Genomic DNA, 19,767 nt, shown 5'->3' on the forward strand with positions numbered 1-19,767 from the left:
TCTCTATATTGGAAGAGGACAATAGTTATTCAGTGTGTCCCAAACATCGTTCCGCTCATTAATTCTTAGTGAGTTCTGGGTCCCGTTCACACAGGAAAAGTTAAGTATCTTCAGGATGTCAGCGTGCAGATATGTGGAGTGTGTGTGTGTGTGTGTGTGTGTGTGTGTGTGGGGTTGATTTGTGGAGTGCGGTGCAGACAGACACGGCTGTCCTGCAATCCAGTGCGTAATGGACATAAAGAAGCTAGTCAGAGCTGAAAATGATTACAGTGTTGCACAGAGGTGGTGAGATAACTTTAGGGCGATCTTGGAAAACAAAAAATAAAATATTAAAACTTTCTGAGAATATTTTATTTAATAAGCAGTATTGTTCCAAAGTTGCAGTTAGATTGATGTTTGCTTGACTTATAATTGTCTGTTCCACTAAAATGGTAAGGTGTATTAGTGGATGTAGCATGTGTGTAGCGTGGAACTGAGACACAGCAAACATGTGCTCAGCAATGGCTCAGATATGCTCACATATGAAAAATACTTTATACCAACAAAGGTTCTCGGATTTTGCAACCAAGTTACAATAATGACTTATCGTTACAGGAACAATAATATCGTCCTCTTTCTGTTTTTATCTACTTTGCCACTTTAGAGTGGGTGTTTTCAGCAAAAAAAAGAGAAGACTTTACTGACTATTTCCTTAGACAGCAGGCAGCAACGCAACGAAAAAAAATCACAATCGCTGGTATTTACTGGAGAACTCATTACATTAAATGACAAACAAACAACAAACCCGGGGATAAATAGTGTAAGCCCATTTGCCTTTTATTTTAGGAACTGTGTCCACTAATTATAAACTGAACACTGGCAGTCTGACTGCCTGTGTATGCCTCTATTCTAGTATCGAATGATGGAAATGCAAACATGGAGTCGGCTTTGACACTTAAAAACATGAAAAAGGACACAATTGTAGATCCCAAAGTCCAAACTAGAGCTATAGCCATTTGGTCAATTAGTCGATCGACAGATAATAAAACTGAAACAATTTCTTCATCGAGTAAACAAATAAGTACATTTTTAAGGAAAAATGGACCAAAAAAAAAAAATCTCTCGTTCTAGCTCATCAAATGTGAATATTGTTATATGTTTTTGTCATCTTCGATGATATTAAAGTGAATATCTTTGGTTTAAGACGGTTGGTCAGCCAAGACGAGACACTTTAAGACGTCACTTTGGGCCCTGGGAACTTGTGATGGGAAGTTTTTGCTATTTTCTGACTTTCTATAGAGCAAACAGTTAATCAATCAATAAAGAAACGTATTGGTAGATTAACCAGTAACGAAAATAATCATTAGCTGCCCCCTCAGTCCATACACATTGGGGGCTCCACAGATCCAACAACCATGTTTGATGTTTTTGGCCTTCTTGCACTTCAAAGCTGCGTCGTGAGAGCTATGATCTTCCCAAAAGTGATCACTCAAAAATATAAAACGATGCCCGGGTACAAAAAAAATGCCAAATAAAAAAAAAAAAAAACCTCAGTGTGAACATGGAGCTGTGGAGGTTCACACAGCTTGTACCGTTTCATCTTCAAGTTCTTGGTAAACTTTCTGCCTACCTCGTAAAGGGCTCTACAGTTACCAAACCAGTTCATCCAGATGGATAATCTTTATAATCTCTCTGCTGAACTTCACAAAACTGCCTTTTCCCATTATGCACCCCAGGACTGCAATAAATTGCGAGACAACCCACATTTGGAAAAGCTGCCATTGTATCAGGCCTTCAAACACCACATCAAAAAAATGCTTTATGAGGGATGAAATTTCTTTGAACAGACATGGTTGTGGGTTTTGTCCATGTTTGTCAGATCCTGCCTTAATTTCCCACACGTGACTGTTGGAGGTCGACTGTGTATCTCAGGATTTGCGGCTACAGAATAAATAACGTAATAAAACAAATGATCACCAAAATAGTTGTGGTGTTCTTTTTTCTTCGCGAACTAAAAAACAAAACAAAACAAAAAGAAAACCAAACAAACATATTTGTTCGACAGCATTCAGCAGGAATAGATAAAGTCCACAATAGTACCCAGAAAAAAAAAAAGCTCATTTCAGGATTTCTTGGAAAAAGTTTCGATTCAGGTATTTGGGATCAGGAGGCTCTGGTGGATATGGCTATGATTACCATACAGCATAGTTTCATGTGTTTCTTTGTTTCCAGTCTACCACGTGTGTGTGTGTGTGTGTGTGTGTGTGTGTGTGTGTGTGTGTGTGTGTGTGTGTGTGTGTGAGAGAGAGAGAGAGGGAGAGAGAGAGAGACATGGCTCAGACTGTTGTTGGAGGAAATATTGTGAAAACTTTTGCCCTGATCAGGATGTTCCTCGGATTCATAACAATGCGCAACAGTGTTATACTCACCAGCATCTTATCTGGCCTGAGTGTAGTCGCTGGTTTTGAGACACCTACATGCAAGAGGGAGAGCTGATGTGAAGGCTGGGACAGAGCTGAACGTCAAACAGGCTAATGTAATAGACAGCGAGAGAAAGGGGAACAACCCAGGGCATTTTCTGTAGCCCAGCAGTAGAGTTAATCCTTCTTTCTTTTTTTCCTTTTTTTTTCTTTCTTTCTTTCTTTTTCTTTTTTTTTTTTTTAAGTCTACTGTCACAATAACAACTTGTTTTCTGGAGCGTGATTACTCAGACCTCAAACCTCTCGCCCTGCTTTCCCACCAGGATCGAGGGGAATCTATATTACTGGAAATAGCCTGCGCGCATTCCTATTATCTTTAATATTGAGGCGGTGGATTCCCAGAAAGAAAGCTCTGTCAGGGCCGCCCGGCGGGGCGGAGTCAGGCCCTGCAATTATTCCTGGAAAGCGGGTAGGGAGAAGCGGCCGCGCGATTCCTGGGAGCGAGCGCCGGTTCAGCGAAGGCAGGATCCGGCGGGTGGAACCGGGGAAGAGATGAGCCGCGAAACGCCACCCGGAAAAAAAAAGAAGAGAAAAAAAAAAAAAAGAGAGAGAGAAAAAGGGGGAAAAAGGGAGAAAGGGAAAGGAGAGGAGCGGAAAAACCGACGAGGCTCGGTGCGGTTGTAGCGGGAGCGAACCGAGAGACACGCCGCTGACGGCCGAGCAGTGGGCTGGCACAGCGCGAAACGACCGGCGGCGGTTGGTGCGGCCGGCGTGACGTCAGAGCCGCCGGTGCTGTGAAGAGTTCTCAGAATAGACTTCTAGGAAACGGTAAATTTTAAAAGCCAAGCCTTTACACTCTGTCCTTTACACATTTGGATCCCATTCTGGTGACAACACACTCCCAGCCGCCGCCACGGAGCGCTTTCGTTCGCGGTTTTCGCAGGTTTGAGATCAATTCCAGTCTCTTACTGTAGATGATACCTTCAGCGCTCTTACATAAACTACAGGACCAGACCCTATTTGGGTACGCGGAGCTCCTGGGGTCTTTTTTGCCGCTTACAGCAGGCCTGCCCGCATCAAACCCATGTTAAAGCCGATTTTGTTGTTTTCGTAGAGGTGGTTTTCTTTGGACGTAGCTTGGACTCCCGTGTGTTGTCGCTGTCGTGTGTAGTAGTAGGACCCACCGGATTTTAGCCCCGAGGATTCAACAAATAGTATGATTCTTTGTGTACCAAGGTGAGCTGACTTTTCTTTGTTCCTGTTTCCTCCTCTGTTGGTTTTGTTAAAATATATATATATATATCAGAAAACAAATCCATCTGGTAAAGTAGTGTACTCGTCATTGGTGTTAAGTCATATTCAGCGTGAATTATAAATGTATTCTATCTGTCCACAACTCAAGTGTGGGCCAATGAAAAATGAAAAGGCCTGTTACAATAATCAGAAAGGAAAGAAAAATCAATATACAAACGGCAGTTATTATACAGTGCTTTCTTTTATTTAATCAGGAAAGCCTGACCGAGAATTAAAGAAAAATTTCATTTCACCAGCGTCCTGGCTGAGAATGGCAGCAATGGCAGACAAACAATGAAAAAGAAAAAAAAGCAAACAAAAAACCCCCCCACAAAATATGTCACAAAATCAGAAATACGTAAAAACATGATTATAAAATCATGAGAGTAAATATTCACATTTTGTGGTTGTGGATCAGAGTGAACATCTTCTTCGTGATATCATTATTTAGCAATAAACACTGTACTACAAAGGCTATATGATGTGGATTCATGCATTAATACGGAGGAGTAAAGCCTGCCATGACTATTCTGCAACATGTGGTGTTTTTATTTTTATTTTTTTATTTAAACCATATCTTCCATCTGTTTCCCAGTCCTAGAACTCTTCTGCCCGGTGCTCTGTCCACTGAAGCCCCACAGGGCATGCGGGCTGGAACTGCACCTCCTACCCCTTGCCTTCAAAGCGCCCCTCCGGTATGGGACCCCGCAAAGGACCTGCGGGCGATAGCCAGCAACTTCTGCTATCTAGAAAATTCAGGTACAGTATGAGAAGTGTTTCACATTTACAGCCACTGAACATAACAAACGATATTCTTTAAAAAAAAATCCAGAAGCCACTCCAGGCACGGATTGGGTTTATTCTCTGCTGCAAGAGTTTAGTTAAATGACTTAACTGTGGACTGTTCACCGTAAAATAAACATTAAGCAACTTACTGGACAGCAATGAATGTCCAGAGTGACTAATATTTAGGAATCTGTGTGTGCAGGATGGTACTGGGGAGCTGTAACTGCAGCTCAGGCCCACGCTGCACTTCAAGAGGCATCTGAGGGAGCGTTTTTGGTACGGGACAGCAGCCACCCGATGTACATGCTGACCCTCTCGGTCAGGACTGCACGCGGCCCCACCAGTATACGGATCCAGTACAGCGGCGCCCAGTTTTTGCTCGACTCCAGCTCCCCGGCCCGGCCCAGCCTGGCATCTTTCCCCAGCGTGCCCGGCCTGGTGCAGCACTACATGGGACCAGAGAGGAAAGCAGAGGAGGGGAAGGTGGAGGTGGAGGCTCCCTCAAAACCCTCCCAGCAGGCAATTCACGAGGCGTCTGTGGTACTAAAACTCAAGCGGGCTGTGTACAAGCCCCAGGGCCTCCCCTCTCTACAGCATCTCACACGCCTCGTAATTAACAGACACTCTGACTGCCCCGACCAGCTACCACTCCCGAGGCCTCTGCTGCGTTACATACAGGACTATCCCTTCAAGGTATGAGGGGTCCCCCAAGTTCATTATTATGGCTGTATCGCAACTGACTTGAAGGACAAAAAAAAAAAAAAAAAACTGTTAACAGGGTCCTTTATGCCTATAAATGACATTGCTGCTCCAGCAGTTGGAGGCCAGTCACCAAAAAACTGGACACAGGGTCACGTTTTTACGGACGAAATATGTACAAATTCAGTTAATACCGACGTGTCTGGTTTCAGACTTAATTTGTCAAGGACTGGGTGGTGAAGTCTCCCAGAAAGAGGCGACTTGTGATGAAGGCTCAGTACTGTAATCCACAGTTGTTTTATGATGGATGTCGAAATTGTCCATGTATATTTTACCCTCATCTGTTTTGGATGTACATACTGTTTCCAAGGAGTACACTGATTCCATTGAAACATCATTTTAAGCCATTTTATTTTTCTCAGTAAAACATTTTTTCTACCTTTTACATGTGTAAATTTTTTTTATTAAAATAACCGATTTGAGTCTAACCTGCTGTCCTTTATATCCTTTTCTCTTGTATTGCTTGAAATGCCAGTATTATTCACAGGGTAGAGAGAGACACTGTCATCACCACCACATGACGACTGCTCTTGTGACACGTCATGAAATATTTCCACCTTCAATCTCCTTTGAAACACGAAGACTTTGTGGCCTTTGAGCTTTAAGTGTGTGAGCCACGCAGTATAGGCCACATTGTGTGTCTGTTTTCTGCCCAACAATGCATACAGCCTGCATCCTAGTCAGCGAGTGGACAAGCGAAGGGGAGGACCGTTCATCAGCAGATTCAAAGAACTACTGAATGCTTCCTGGGAGGAGGGTGAGATTCTGAGAGGGAGGGTTCTAAGAAAAGCCTCGGTAATTACCTTCAGCTTTGAGCCTGCTTTTCTGCCATCTCGCGCACATTTTTATTGTGGCACAGGATGTGATGGCAAACGTTACCAGATTAAAAGTGCAACAGTGACATGAAAGTGGTTTCAGCTCCCGCTAATTGTGAATTTTGAGTGATCAAATCAGTGCAAGCGCATGCCTGACAGCTCAGCGGGGGTAGGGGAGCTGAGGCTGTGGCGACCTGGGGCTAAAGCCAGCGTAATAGGATCTCAGTTTCTCAATCCAGATCCAGCTCGTGGTCGTTGTTTGACTTATCTTTTCTGAAGGATGCAGAATCGCGGCCTAAGAAACAAAAACAAGTCAGTGTCACAGATGCTGAATCTGGACTTACAATGTAAAAGAACCACAAGGCAAGGGTGGACTGAGCTTACATTTGTAAGATTTTGTCAGTGTAGCCCATAACTTAGAATCTAAATCGACAGTAATGGACCTAAAAGATCAACTTGAATGAGACTTTAGCATGAAGCCACAGCGGGTTAAATGCTGACAGAACGACTTGATGATGCCCCGGTGACAGACGTAAAGGCTGAGAGGTTTTCTAGACAGACCTGCCGGTGATGTCGTGCCGTGTCTCCACATAACGCAGCACTTCCACATTCGCCTCCACCCACCGCCGAACGAGCGGGGGTTGCCTGGGGTCCACCTCTAAGTAAACACGACTGTTATTCACCAAGGAAAAAAAAAAAAAAAAAAAAATTTAAACACAGAATGGATTAAGATTTAATCATCATAACAGGACAGATTTATCAGAAGTGACCTTGAGATGAGAGCACTGGCACACGTCTGAAACTGTATTCACTGGAAGTCTTTTAAAAAGCTTAACTCATTAAAGAGGCAACACGATACATGTGTTTTTCAGAACATGCTGTTCTTGTGACAAGCCACTGCCGCCATTAGGAATTAAACCCAGGTGGTGTGTGTATGGGCGTGTGTGTGTGTATATGTTTGTACTTGTGTCGGGCAGAGGGGTTCTTTACCCATGATTTGACAGAATCCTTGGAGCCAGAGCCAGAATCTGTTTGATCACTGTTAGGCCATCGTTACCTCCATCTAAAGCCGAGTGGTCTTCAAACCTGGCAGCAGCAGACAGTAGCCACACATCACTTAAATACTCTACATCCACTTGTAGTCACATATATCCAATAAAATAGATTTCTATGGACATCTATTGAAAAATTAATTTTATAAATTTCATGCATTTTCGAAGGTTTGACTTTGGTTACTCTGAAACAAACATCAAACATAGTGAGTACAACTTCATTTTTTGTCAGTAGTTTTAAAATTATTTAAAAAAGCCCTTGTTTAGCATTTATAAGCAGAATACACACTGTTAATAAAACGGTTTATAGCACATTAAAACACACTACACTGCCTACAAAGCCAGCCAAATGCAGTAACAACGCATCTAGTCAAAATATTGACCAGACCAGAATCTGACTTGTTGACATCTGGTTTAGCAAATAAAATCTCTTAATGCCACTGATGCCTATAATTGCTAAGAAAATACTATGTGAAATTTACAGTTACTGCCAAATAAAACTAAAAACTCAAACCCAACGGTGAACAATGTGCAGCTAAAACAAGAAAACCAATTTTTGCTTTTTGTTCACTTGGACGTCAGTGTTGTTACAGCTGTCTGTCTTTTTAGGGAAGTATAATGTACAGCAGGTGTAAAGAGCGGGGACATTTTGTAGTGTTCATCGACCTATGTCTCAATAACCGTAACTCCTCCTTTGTAATGTCTCCTATGAAGCATCTATAACGGGCATACATACAGTTAAAGAACGCTTGATGACATCATGTAAATCATATATGATGAAATAGCTTCATATGTTTTGAATCCACCTGTAAATGATTTGTATGACCGGTTAATAAGTTCTTTATACAACACTGTAAGGATTTGCTCACGTGTGTAGTGATATATCATTATATACGGTATGATAACAACTAGGTTACACTGCATGTGTTATCTCTCATTCATTAAATATTGTACATGTTTATACAGCAGTTATGGATACTTAATTTGATGTGGAGCTGCAACAATTATTCAAATAATCAACTATTTAGATAATCGAATAATCGTTTTAGTCATTTTTCAAGCAAAAATGTAAAACATTTGCTGGTTCCGGCTTCTCAATTGTGAAGATTTACTAGTTTTCTTTGTGATATATGACAGTAAACTGAAAACCTTTTGGGTTTTCGACTCTTGGCCGGAAATAATATAAGGCATTTGAGGACGGCACCTTGGATTGTGGGAAATTATACTGGGCTTTTTTTCACCGTTTGTGAACAATTTATTCACCAAATGTTTCACTGAGTAAATATTTGGTAGATTAATCCATATTGAAAGTAACTTTTAGTTGCAGCCCTGACTGGAGGTTGTAACTGTTGACAAATCCATGAATAAAAACTTTAAAAATGTTTTTATAATGTTTTAATATAATTTGTCATAACCATTTACCTGGTGATTATAGTGCTTATAAATGCTAACTATGGGGAGGTTAAATAAAATATAAATTAAAATATAAAATAAGAGGCTGCATGTGTTTTCACCTGATGATTTCTGGTTCCAACGACGCCATATCCTCAGAGAACAGGTACGGAGGATTACTGACCACAGCTGAAACAGGGCTACAGAGGCTCAACACACTTTCTGCATCTGACAAAACACAAGGTAAAACTCTTTATAAGCAGTGTATCCGGGTGCGTTGTCTAATAACTGCAATGCGCTGCTTTCACTTACCTTTCATTACATCTATATGATAAATCTGTAACCTGTCCTGAAGCCCCAACCTGCAGAGACAAATCCCTAATCAGACTTGTCGCATTACTGTATATGACCCTATTTTTAAAAAGAAAAACAGTCAATGTAAATGGTACAATGCGGTAAAATTACATTAAGCCATTCTCCCTTGTTAAATCCACAGCCTCCTGGCTTCGATCCAAGGCGATGGCTTTAAGCTGGAAAAAAAAAGAAACAAACACAGCAATTAAAAACTGCTGTTTACTGCTTGGATATAACTACCTCACGGGGGGTGGGGTCAATTTTTCTGTATCCCATGTTTGTCTGCATGAGAAAGTTAAGACACATACACGATTTTACGATCTGTTAACGGTGGAGACAGAAAATAAAACGGATGTCATTAACATAATGAAGGGAGAGTGGAAAATATGTTTGGATCGGCAGTCAACCTGCAATATGTACTGTGCTTTTTGATGTGAAACAATAGTGTATTCTACTACAAGGCCGTTATACTTAGCCATGTGTATCTACTCTACATCTGTAACTAATACATTTTTGCTTCTATTGGGCAATTTATTACTTAGTCTTTAGAATGTAAAAATTGCCACATGGCCGTCACATCTGAAACTTACTTAATTAATCTGAATAGCAGCTTAAAATAGTCAGTATAGTCAGTTTATAGGGATAGAAAACTGAAAACTAATCACAAATCTATCTCCTACGATCAACAAAAAAACTCACCTGAGGCAGACCCTTCAGCAGACTAAGAGAAATAGCACCACAGCCACATCCCACTTCCAAGCACGTATGCTGAGCGTCTGCGCCTGGTCCAGTCCCAGGCTTCATCTCCATGTCTTTGAGCACAAGTTCAACCAACTCCTGCACCAACGCACAGAGAAAACATTGTTCTGGTTATGTGCGAGCCGTCGTTGGGATTTCATTGTACATCGTACACATGTGCGGCCTGTTTTCTTCTCTCCAACCTCTGTCTCGGGCCTCGGTATGAACACAGGAGGTCTCATCCTCAGTGTCAGATCTCTGAAGTCCCACTCCTCAATCACATACTGCACAGGCATTCTACACCAAACACATACATTTATGAGTATTCAGGGTTTTTTCTTTTTTTTTTTTCCAGGTTTATTGTCATTTCCACACATATGCTTGACATACGGGGAAACAAAATGTTCCTCATGGACCTCAGTGCAACATAGAACAGACATACAGCCTCAGTGCATATCTATACAGTTTATGTAGAAATATATAATTTTATACCTGGAGAGACGTCTAGTGCATAGCTCCCACACCTGCAGGGTTTTTTCTCGGCTGAGAACCTCTGTTAACTTCCCCCGCTCAAGACTTTCTATCTGGATAAAGAAATGGCAGGTGAGAACATCAGGCATCAGGCAATGTAGAATGCCCTCGGCAGATTTCAACTCACAGTTTTAGCCCCGAGCAGATGAGCCATGATGTATTGGCTGGAGTGGTCAGGCTCCGTCACGCCTCTCTCCTCAAAGTGCCTCTTCCATAAGTCCATGGCCTGAAGGGCGGTGATCCTGCCCGCAGGTAAGGCTGGAGCGCTGCATGCACGCACCGCATGGGAGCCCCAGATTCCCTAGAAAAAAATTCGATTTGAGAGAGGTTCTAATAACCACAAATCAAAACCTTCTGTGCATTCCAGCAGTGGTTTAACAAGCCCTTGTTAAAATTCCCCGATTTGCTCTTCCCCTCGGGGGGGGGGTTGCCATTTAAGTGACGCTGGGATGTCAAATGCGAAAACTCCATTTTCAGATCAAACCTCAGTGACATACACTCAAGATACACGTCTTGAGTCTTAATGCTCTTCAGACGTGTTTCTAAAACTCTGTCCCCGGTGTAATGTACTGTACGAAAATGGATGTTCTGTCATTGACAGGAAAACAAAGATCAATCTTGACTGAAAGACTGTTTTAAGCCATTTTTCTCAAGTGAGCCTACCAAATATTTGTGACTCAGAGCTACTTTCCTGCTTATTTTTGATAGTTTCACATCACTGAAAACGAATGAACTCGGGATGGACAGTTGTCATTTTTACCTTTCTAAAAATTAAACAAGTAATCAATGAATACACTATGACTTATAGATTAACCAGTAATGAAAATAAGTGTTGGTTGCAGCTCTGCATGTGTATGGCTGCCATACTTATTTCAAACACACCTTAGCTATTTGAAAGGACTTTGAGTTCAACAGTTTACCGAACTGCCAAGACATTTTCATGAAATGCACATCATCAGTTAATATCAATAAGAAAAGCATGATCACTGTGCTTAGATGTGCACTGGTTTATAGTTCAGTTGTCTAGCTGCTGTTAGAGAATCTACTAGCGCAAAGTTCAGGATTGACAGTTATGTTTCGCTCATCATTAATTCGTCCCTTCTTGTGTATGTCAGGAGCAACAACAGCCTGCTTCGCTCCATTGTGCTCAAAGCGGTTTGCATCCCATCTACCAGCAGGACTCCCTGGAAAAAAAAAAGAAAAAAAAAATCAATTTGACCAGTTAGTTACCTTTGGTCCAAAGCTCCTGCACCCATAGCACCTGTAGCCTGCACTCACTGATCTTCTCCACATGGTTAATCTAAACAGACACCCCCTCTACATCGATATCCCCAGTTTTACAGGAAAGTACAGTTTGTTTAGCCTCCAGCTGTACTCGCTGCATCCTTATCGCGTTCTGCTGTCCTATATGTTCACTTGCTGGGTCACTTCTATCGTCCTACATGTTATTTAAACATTTTCTGTAGTCGGACGACTCGCTGGTGCACAGTGTTGATTGTATTTCCTACACATGGCGCAGCAAACCTTTCCAAAGGCAGATGTGATGCAAAACGTCTCCACATGCGGCGCAGACTGCGCAGCACTGACTCTGGCGAACAGCGTTGCCTTTAGGTACTGTCGAAAATAAGACGCGGTGGTGAAATGCATTATCGAAATAGTTGATTAATCGACAAAATCGTTGCAGCTAAAATATTGCTCTTTTTGTTCCGCTACATATATTTGACTGTTATAGGTACTTTACAAATTAAGATTTTTATAATACAAAAACATACGAAGAGCTCATTAAATATGATGCTTTGTTACAGACTAAATTACCAAACAGTGTAAGCATAGCTAAAATAAGTTTATTGACAACTGTTTTGATAATCGTTAATGTCGTCTTTCAAGTGAAAAATTATAAATATTTCATGGTACCAGCTTCCAATATCTTTCTTTATACTTAAGTAACAGTGTTTTTACAGTTTTGTATTACCAGTACTTATTCCATCACGGTGGAAACATAAAACGTTTCTTTTGTAATTATATATGTATATATATATATATATATATATATATATATATATATATATATATATATATATATATATATATATATATATATATATATTCTAGTGCTCGACGCGCCATTACTTCCTCTGTTTACACAGTGTTTACGAAGTCCATTATTTTTCTCGGTAAAATCCTGAGGATCCCCTGAAGGCATCAGTATTGTTGTTGTCTGGTGTGCATGAACGTGTGGAGTATCTTCCTTTAATAGTTTGCTATCAAGTCGACACCACTTTTGTTAAGTACGCCAACTAATAACACATATGCCAGGGCGTTGTTCAGACGGTAGAACTGCTAAATGTATTTCACAGGAGGTCACTGGCTCGTTATCATACGGCAAAGCTGAAGCTAGCAGCTAGCTGTGCTATCAGCCGAAGCAAATCGGAAGGCAGGCAGAGAAGACCATCATCTAAAACTGAAGTAGTTTGGTTAAAGTTTGTAGTTTGTCGGTAAAATTCCTGCTGTAAGGCTGCCCTGAGCAAAAGCTCTATGATGGACGTGGCCACTAGAATTGAGTGTATATTTTTCAGTGAGTTTCACCCTACTCTCGGCCCCAAGATAACATATCAGGTAGGTGTGCAAGCATCGTATTTTGGTAACGTGAGATTCCAAGTCATAGTTCACGGTTTTAACAAGGGCAAAGCAGTAATAAAATGACCACGATTGCCGTGTTAATAACCGTAGTCACCACAAACATGATTATCCTCATGTTATCCTGATTGTCATACAGTAGTGAAGTTATAGTATATAGTCGAGTATCAGAAGCTTCAAGCACATGGAGCTTCAAGCATAATAGCTTTTTTTTCCCCCCAGCACACAAGGTCAAGTGTACAGATCATTTTTACAAAAAAGTATCAGATGTCACCATGAATTCAAAACCTCTGATCTCAGAGGTGTGTCATACTTCATTTTCTGGCAAACGTGCTTCAACATTAATATCAACATTATTATCCAGTAGAGCTGTAACGATTAGTCGATTAATCGGTTAGTCAGTCAACAGATAAAGTCATCGGGAATTGATCACTGATTCATTGTTTTGAGTCGTTTTTCAAGTAAATATGTCAAAATTCACTGGTCTCAGGTTCTCAAATGTCAATACGTAATTTCTGGCTTCTGTAGTCCTCTGTGATAGTTTGCTCAGTATGCTTGGGTTTTGGACTGCTTATCAGACAAAACAACGCATCTGAAGATGTCACCTTGGGCTTTGGGAAATTTGGATGAATATTTTTCACGACCAATCGATTAATCGAGAAATTAACTGGCAGATTAATCTACTACAAAAATAATTGTTAGTATAGTAATTGTTAGCCCATAGCTGCATGGGCTTGGATCATATTCAGTATTTTAAAACGCTTTCATGTGCTGTATGATTTGACCTCCGAAGGAGTTCCTGTTTATCATAATCCCAAGAAAAAACATGCATTGTTTCTCTTAGACACAAGCAGCTGGACAGATTGTCCTGGGTCAGTCTATGCACACTTGTGATTGAGTGTATGTATAAGGAAACTGAAATTAAAATCATTAATCTGATTAATGATAAATGTGCATTTAATCCTTCTACATATTGCTGTAGTATTGACCTTGCAAGTGCACAGTAGATAATCTGCTTAGTCTATTTTACAGGATGTATTTGTCATGCAGTGTCCCCTATGCCCTCTCCTGACAGGTCCCAGAGGAATACATTTCTCGGGAGCTCTTTGACACAGTTCAGGTTTATATAATCACCAAGCCCGAACTGCAAAACAAATTAATAACAGTGTATGTAAGATAACACTCCACTTCTGTCTCCTTGTCATAAATCATTGATTCTTTTTTCCCTTGAGAACCATGTTTATATTTAAAAGAGAATGGTCCATTGCTCTTGTTTAGTATCAAACTAACCTCTAAGCTCTTTATATCTATTTTAGCACTGCCATGGGCAAAAAGTTAATCGGATGTCCTGTGTGCATCGAACATAAAAAGTATAGCCGCAACGCCCTCCTGTTTAACCTTGGCCTTGTTTGTGATGCCCAAACCAACACATGTGCCCTCGAGCCAATTGTCAAGAAGCTGTCAGGGTACCTGACCACCCTGGAGGTAGAGAATAATGCATTTTCACGTATCTCCTTATCATGTCTGATTGCTTGGCTATTTGTATTGCTTTTAGCAGTAAGACATCTCAGAGATGATCTCAGGTCTTTTTGCTTTCTTGCATTGCAGCTGGAGAGTGGCTTCATTTCCAATGAGGAGAGCAAGCAGAAACTTTTACCAATCATGTCAACCTTGATGGAAGACCTCAATGCCACAGGAGCCTGTACTCTCCCTATTGGTATTATTTCAGTTTTTACTGTGCATATTCCAGTTTTATTAGTGGCAAGAAACGTCTCGGCTGTCTCTTTCACGTGAATGCTAACAGTCATGGCAAAATGCAAATTATGTGTGTTTGTTACAGGAAACAGTCCTAATTTGGTGATTAACTGTAAAAGTGTGGAGGAGGTGTTATTATAAAACATCTTGTTCATTTGGCTACAACCAATTTTGAAGAAATTTCTTCAAAATTGGTTGTAGCGGCACTGAAAGTTACTGACCAAAAGGAGTCCAACGTGAATTTTAGTGACAATTTGGTACATCAGCACCATTATGCAAGCAGTTGTGTGAAGGAGAAACACTTCAAATTGATAAAACACATGTTCTACAAAATGATGAGGTTTTGCAGGTGTTCAGCATGGGTAGGTTATGGTTAACTAGTTAAATTTATTTTTAGTTGCAGGTTTACTAGCTGTATAAACACAGCAGTCAAACTAGATGATGTGGCCTAATCCTACAGAGTGATAGAGCTGAACAGGCTCAAAAATGTTCAAACTAAAACTGATTAGAAGGAATGAAGGTCTGTCAAAACTGCAAATATAATTAGTAACCAGTACTTTAATTTAGTTTCAACTGTGAGTCAAAGGACCAGTGTGTAGGATTTAGTGGCATTTAGTGAGGTTGCATAACCAACTGAGTACGCTTCCCCTCACCCCTCCCGTTCCAAGCGTGTAGGAGAACCTACGGTGGCCTTCAAGTAACGTAAAAAACGCGAAAGGCCCTCTCTAGACCCAGTGTTTGGTTTGTCCATCCGGGGCTACTGTAGAAACATGGCAGGCTCCACGGAAGAGGACCTGCTCCCTATGTCAATATGAAGGGCTCATTCTAAGCTAACGAATCACAAAGATTCTTAGTTTCAGGTGATTAAACATTAATGAAAACATAATTATCAATACTATATTTCATTTCTGCCAATAGATCCCTTTAAATCCTACACACTGGTCCTCTAAAAGCCTTTGGGAAAAAGCATAGTAATGACTTCTAAAGGAAAAGTATTGAGAACTAAAGATTATGGTTTGACTTTTGAAAACCGTTTTTTGCTACGGTGGCAACAGGACTTTTAATATCTAGTCTCTCTTTTTGTTCTTTGTCTCTGTCTTAGATAAATCGAACACCATCCATCTGAAACTAATCCAACTTAGGAAGGACCCCCCAATAGTACAGGAATACGATGTTCCAGTTTTCACGCAGTGTAAAGAGCATTTTATCAAATCTCAGTGGGATCTCACCACTCAACAGGTAGGTCCTCTCCCTCAGCAGCACGTGGCTGATATCGAGGGACCTTGTGATAAGATGTATGCAAAAATTCTGAGAAGTGATTAAAAGTCTGTTATCAGCCGTGCCTTAAGTCATATAAACACTTCTATCACATCCAGTATTTCATAGATGAGAGGAAGCAATAATTAAGGAGGTGACATTTATAGGCACTATAATGTCATATTATAGTAATAACTAGAATGGCACTCAGTAGAGCACACACCTCTGCCAAGGCCAAACAGTCCTACACATTTTTTGTCTTGTTCTTATAACAGAAAAATAATCTGAAAGCGGAAGTAGTCTGATTAAATAAATGATTTGTCATAAAAAAGTGTGAAATGCTGTTTCAGCATTTTCTTCCACCAGATCTGGATTATTATATGGACCTGTACTAAACTGTGCAATTTCATACATCTCAACACCAGAGATATGTCTGATTTTTTTTTTTTACACCCACATCCATACATTATTTCCTGAGAATCTGATGAAAATACCCTATCTTACAAGTGATAAATTCCTGGATCTGCTGATCCGCCCCAAACGTCAATGGGTTCTTCCCAGGCCCAAGCCCCGTCCCTCCGCCTGGTCTGGTGCAAATCGGTTCAGTGCTTTTTGTGTAATCCTGCTGACAAATAAACAAATACTGGCAAAAACATAACCTCCTTGGCCGAGGTAACGAACTGAATTGCAGGTACACAGTAACGTATATAGAGCTTATTAAACCGGCACTGCAGGCCATGGAGCTTTGTACAAGCCAGTAACGTCCTACTATGTCTTGCTACCTGCAGATCCTGCCCTATATTGATGGATTTAGACACATCCAAAAGATTTCAGCTGAAGCGGATGTAGAGCTGAATCTAGTTCGTATTGCTGTGCAGAATCTCATGTGAGTACATTTCAGTGAACAAAGGGCAACACACACCAGGGGAACCTGACACACGTCAAACACCCTCATCCATTATTTTCTATCTACACTACAACAAGCCCTCACATCAGTTGCGTCTTGATGAACGTCTTCGCGGGCTGATCCACATCAGCACATAGGGATAAGCCGCTATTCTGTTTTTCAGTGCCGATGTGGGTCAGCTTTTCAGAAGAGCATCACATTTTCTGGCTTCAAATGATGCAGTACTTCACGACGCAGCTGATGTTTGCTGTGCTTCAGTGTGTTGAAAGTTAGATATTCAAATGAGACCAAAGATACTCAAAACCTCCTTTTCCTCCACAGGTATTATGGTGTTGTGACTTTGGTGTCTATATACCAGGTACAAAACTAAACTCACAGTGCGACACTTTGGATTTATTCCAGTGCAACTGTGTGTATTGTAGAGTGGTGGTGCTACTTACGATGGAATAATAGGGCCATTTTTCTGCACAGTTTTTTCTTTTGCTTGCAAAAAATCGTAATATTTTGAGAAAAGTCATTAATGTAAAACCTCTACCTTCTGGTCAGTGGACTTGTAACAGCTGACAGATTGTTCCCACCTATTTAATAAAAAATAAGTATTTAAAATAGCAAATATTAAGATTATTTTCTCCAAATATTATGACTTTTGTTTCTCTTTTGTTTCATGAATTTTCTACCATATTTCCAAAATATTACAAATTTATTATGAAAAATATTACAACCTTTCTTGTACTATTCCTCCTTTTTTTTTGCTAAATATTTCAACTGCACTCTCAAAATATCCAATTTTTTCCCTAACACTGGCCCTAATACTCTGCTGTAACTTTTTGAAGGTGCGTTTAGTCTGGTGATTGTTTTGTGCCTTTTTATTCCCACCAGTACTCTAATGTGTACTGCACTACCCCCAAAGTCCAGAGCCTCATGGACGACAAGTCCATTCAGGAGGAGTGCCTCAACTACATCACCAAGCAGGGTAAATACAGGTTGCGATTGTTGATCTCAAGTGTTTTTTCCTCCATTATGTGATGTTCATTGCACTGCTTTGTGTTGGTTTTTTTTTTTTTTTTGTCCATCAGGTCAAAAACGGGCCAGTCTAAGAGATGTGTTCCAGCTGTACTGTGGTCTGAGTCCAGGAACCACAGTCCGAGACCTTTGTTCTCGCTACTCGCAGCAGCTTCAAAGGGTTGATGAGAGGTCAGCATCACTCACCTTTCGGTTCGGTTGGCTCAGAGTGACATTTATTTACAGGTGTGTCGTGTCATGTGCTGCCTTTCAGGAGGCTTATCCAGTTTGGACTGATGAAGTCTCTCATTCGACGGCTGCAGAAATATCCGGTGAAGGTGATCCGTGATGAGAGGAGCAGGCCGCCTCGACTCTTTACTGGTTGCCACAGTTATGATGAGATCTGCTGCAAAACAGGCAGGTTTTAAAGCCCTCGCTGATTGCTAACAAATACCTTTTGGAAGTAAACGAGTTTGTTTATAGTCAGATGGCATGTTTATTAACTAGGCTGGTGTTGTCATGACTTCACAGGGATCAGTTACCAGGAGCTGGATGAACGTTTGGAAAATGATCCCAACATCGTGGTGTGCTGGAAGTGATGTGATATGAACTGAAAACAAAACAAAAAAAAACCCAGCTCTGTGGTGCAGACAACCATCTGACTGAAAGATACAGAGATGCCTCAACCAAAGACGCCTTCAGCGAGAGGAAGCGTTTTCTTGGAATAACCATGAAAAGTGAAAGTGAAGTAGTATTTTGTAAATTCAACACCTAGGTCAAGTGAGGAAGGTGATATTTTAATAATGTTGTAGAAAAGAAAATATGTAATTAATAAAAGAAATAATAACAGTTTGTCTTAAATCACTGTATATTAGCCCCATTTATCTGGTTATATACAGCAGTGCCAAAATGTTTTAGGCACTCTAGACGTTTAGATTCTCATCCATCACACTGTACCATCAGAGAGGCGTCTGATCGGTCCCATACACCCGTACAAACATACAGCCAGAGTCATAAAGAACTACAGTCAGAGACAAGAAGAACAAGGAGTCCTGCAACAGATGGTCTGGCCCCCAAGGGGGCCCTGATCTCAACATCATGGAGTCAGTCACATGAAGAGAAAGAAGACACTGAGACAGAGTAAATCCACAGAGGAACTGGGGCAGGTTCTCCAAAATGCGTGGAATAACCTAGCTGCTGAGTACCTTGAAAAAAAACTGCATAAGTGAACAGAGGAGAAATTGAGCTGTTTTAAAGGTATAGGGTGGCCGCACAATATGGTTTGATTAGGTTTTTCTTTTCCTGTTTACTGCACTTTCTATGAACTTAATTAATAAAAACTAATCATGGAATTATTTTTGAAAGCATCCTCACTTCACGTTTAATTCCTAAAACCTTTGAACAGTGCTTCGTATTACTAATATCACTATTCATATGGTTTAGGATGCACGGTTTTATAGTTTTCATTGCTGGGTCTTCATTGAAATAATTCCTATTACATAACCTAGATCCTGTCTTAAGGGAATCCCCATCAACTCAACACAACAAGTTCAGTCCCTGAAAACTGATGTCCTGTAGATAACCAGTATTCTAACCCGAAGAGCACTATTTTAACTTGCACTCAAAAATCCCATGGGTTTCAGCAACACCAGATATGATGTTAGACAGCTTAGATTACAGAAAACGGTGCATAATATGATGCTCACTACATTTAGAAAACCTCAAAACATCAGCCTCAGAGTGAAGCACTGGAACAAACACACACAGGAGATCTGATGTAATCGGACTATGGAAAAAATGATTTATATAACTTTGACTGCTTTGAATCTACGTTGTCAACATGTATTTTCATTTATTTAATTGTATTTTCATATATTTTACTGTACAACATAGAGGTACTCATCCTTGTGTATTTTCATTTCATGTCTACAATTCAGAGGGAAATGTTTCACCTTTTACTCCACTACATTTATTTGACAGCTTTAGTTACTAGTTGCTTTAAAAGTTAAGATTTTAACCTTCCAACTGCACATAAAATAGTTCAAATTAGCTCAGCTTCACCTATCAATAACAGTAAAAATGCTAATGAC

At 40.5% G+C, this 19,767-nt stretch overlaps 3 protein-coding genes across 6 annotated transcripts; 2 read left to right on the forward strand and 1 right to left on the reverse strand.

Moving 5' to 3' along the window:
* The first annotated feature begins 2,910 nt into the window (after positions 1–2,910).
* LOC120782918 (cytokine-inducible SH2-containing protein-like) lies at positions 2,911–5,620 on the forward strand. 2 transcript variants are annotated; one of them, XM_040115480.1, is made up of 3 exons: positions 2,911–3,635; positions 4,288–4,451; positions 4,681–5,620. In XM_040115480.1, the coding sequence occupies exons 1-3, from the start codon at positions 3,616–3,618 to the stop codon at positions 5,175–5,177; spliced, it is 681 nt and encodes a 226-aa protein (XP_039971414.1). In that variant the 5' UTR covers positions 2,911–3,615; the 3' UTR covers positions 5,178–5,620. The 2 variants fall into 2 exon arrangements, with proteins under 2 accessions (XP_039971414.1, XP_039971413.1); XM_040115479.1 differs by lacking the exon at positions 2,911–3,635 and having other exon boundaries at positions 4,190–4,451.
* On the reverse strand, positions 3,876–11,686 carry hemk1 (HemK methyltransferase family member 1). Of its 2 annotated transcripts, none has more exons than XM_040115476.1 (11): positions 11,350–11,686; positions 10,247–10,420; positions 10,081–10,172; positions 9,792–9,885; positions 9,550–9,687; positions 8,962–9,026; positions 8,809–8,858; positions 8,619–8,724; positions 7,043–7,138; positions 6,614–6,710; positions 3,876–6,347 (listed from the first exon to the last, which is right to left on the reverse strand). In XM_040115476.1, the coding sequence occupies exons 1-11, from the start codon at positions 11,410–11,412 to the stop codon at positions 6,213–6,215; spliced, it is 1,110 nt and encodes a 369-aa protein (XP_039971410.1). In that variant the 5' UTR covers positions 11,413–11,686; the 3' UTR covers positions 3,876–6,212. The 2 variants fall into 2 exon arrangements, with proteins under 2 accessions (XP_039971410.1, XP_039971411.1); XM_040115477.1 differs by having other exon boundaries at positions 6,614–6,724.
* A 607-nt stretch (positions 11,687–12,293) lies between these two features.
* On the forward strand, positions 12,294–18,526 carry nprl2 (NPR2 like, GATOR1 complex subunit). 2 transcript variants are annotated; one of them, XM_040158452.1, is made up of 11 exons: positions 12,294–12,735; positions 13,832–13,923; positions 14,073–14,241; positions 14,365–14,473; positions 15,614–15,750; positions 16,557–16,654; positions 16,997–17,033; positions 17,555–17,648; positions 17,752–17,869; positions 17,952–18,094; positions 18,209–18,526. In XM_040158452.1, the coding sequence occupies exons 1-11, from the start codon at positions 12,655–12,657 to the stop codon at positions 18,274–18,276; spliced, it is 1,146 nt and encodes a 381-aa protein (XP_040014386.1). In that variant the 5' UTR covers positions 12,294–12,654; the 3' UTR covers positions 18,277–18,526. The 2 variants fall into 2 exon arrangements, with proteins under 2 accessions (XP_040014386.1, XP_040014387.1); XM_040158453.1 differs by lacking the exon at positions 13,832–13,923.
* The last annotated feature ends 1,241 nt before the right edge of the window (positions 18,527–19,767 follow it).

Source organism: Xiphias gladius, chromosome 21 (genome assembly GCF_016859285.1).
Source record: "Xiphias gladius isolate SHS-SW01 ecotype Sanya breed wild chromosome 21, ASM1685928v1, whole genome shotgun sequence".
Lineage (NCBI taxonomy): Eukaryota > Metazoa > Chordata > Actinopteri > Istiophoriformes > Xiphiidae > Xiphias > Xiphias gladius.

Excerpts from the sequence above, each read along its gene's own strand:
- hemk1 (XM_040115476.1), bottom strand. The coding sequence starts at position 11,412 with ATGTGGAGAAGATCAGTGAGTGCAGGCTACAGGTGCTATGGGTGCAGG. Across the intron at positions 10,421-11,349 it reads GCAGGAGCTTTGGACCAAAG|GGAATCTGGGGCTCCCATGC; the intron begins GTAACTAACTGG and ends ATTTTTTTCTAG. Across the intron at positions 9,027-9,549 it reads TGCTGAAGGGTCTGCCTCAG|CTTAAAGCCATCGCCTTGGA; the intron begins GTGAGTTTTTTT and ends TTTTTTTTCCAG.
- LOC120782918 (XM_040115479.1), top strand. The coding sequence starts at position 4,214 with ATGACTATTCTGCAACATGTGGTGTTTTTATTTTTATTTTTTTATTTA. Across the intron at positions 4,452-4,680 it reads CTGCTATCTAGAAAATTCAG|GATGGTACTGGGGAGCTGTA; the intron begins GTACAGTATGAG and ends CTGTGTGTGCAG.
- nprl2 (XM_040158452.1), top strand. The coding sequence starts at position 12,655 with ATGATGGACGTGGCCACTAGAATTGAGTGTATATTTTTCAGTGAGTTT. Across the intron at positions 16,655-16,996 it reads ATTGCTGTGCAGAATCTCAT|GTATTATGGTGTTGTGACTT; the intron begins GTGAGTACATTT and ends TTTCCTCCACAG. Across the intron at positions 17,870-17,951 it reads CTTCAAAGGGTTGATGAGAG|GAGGCTTATCCAGTTTGGAC; the intron begins GTCAGCATCACT and ends GCTGCCTTTCAG.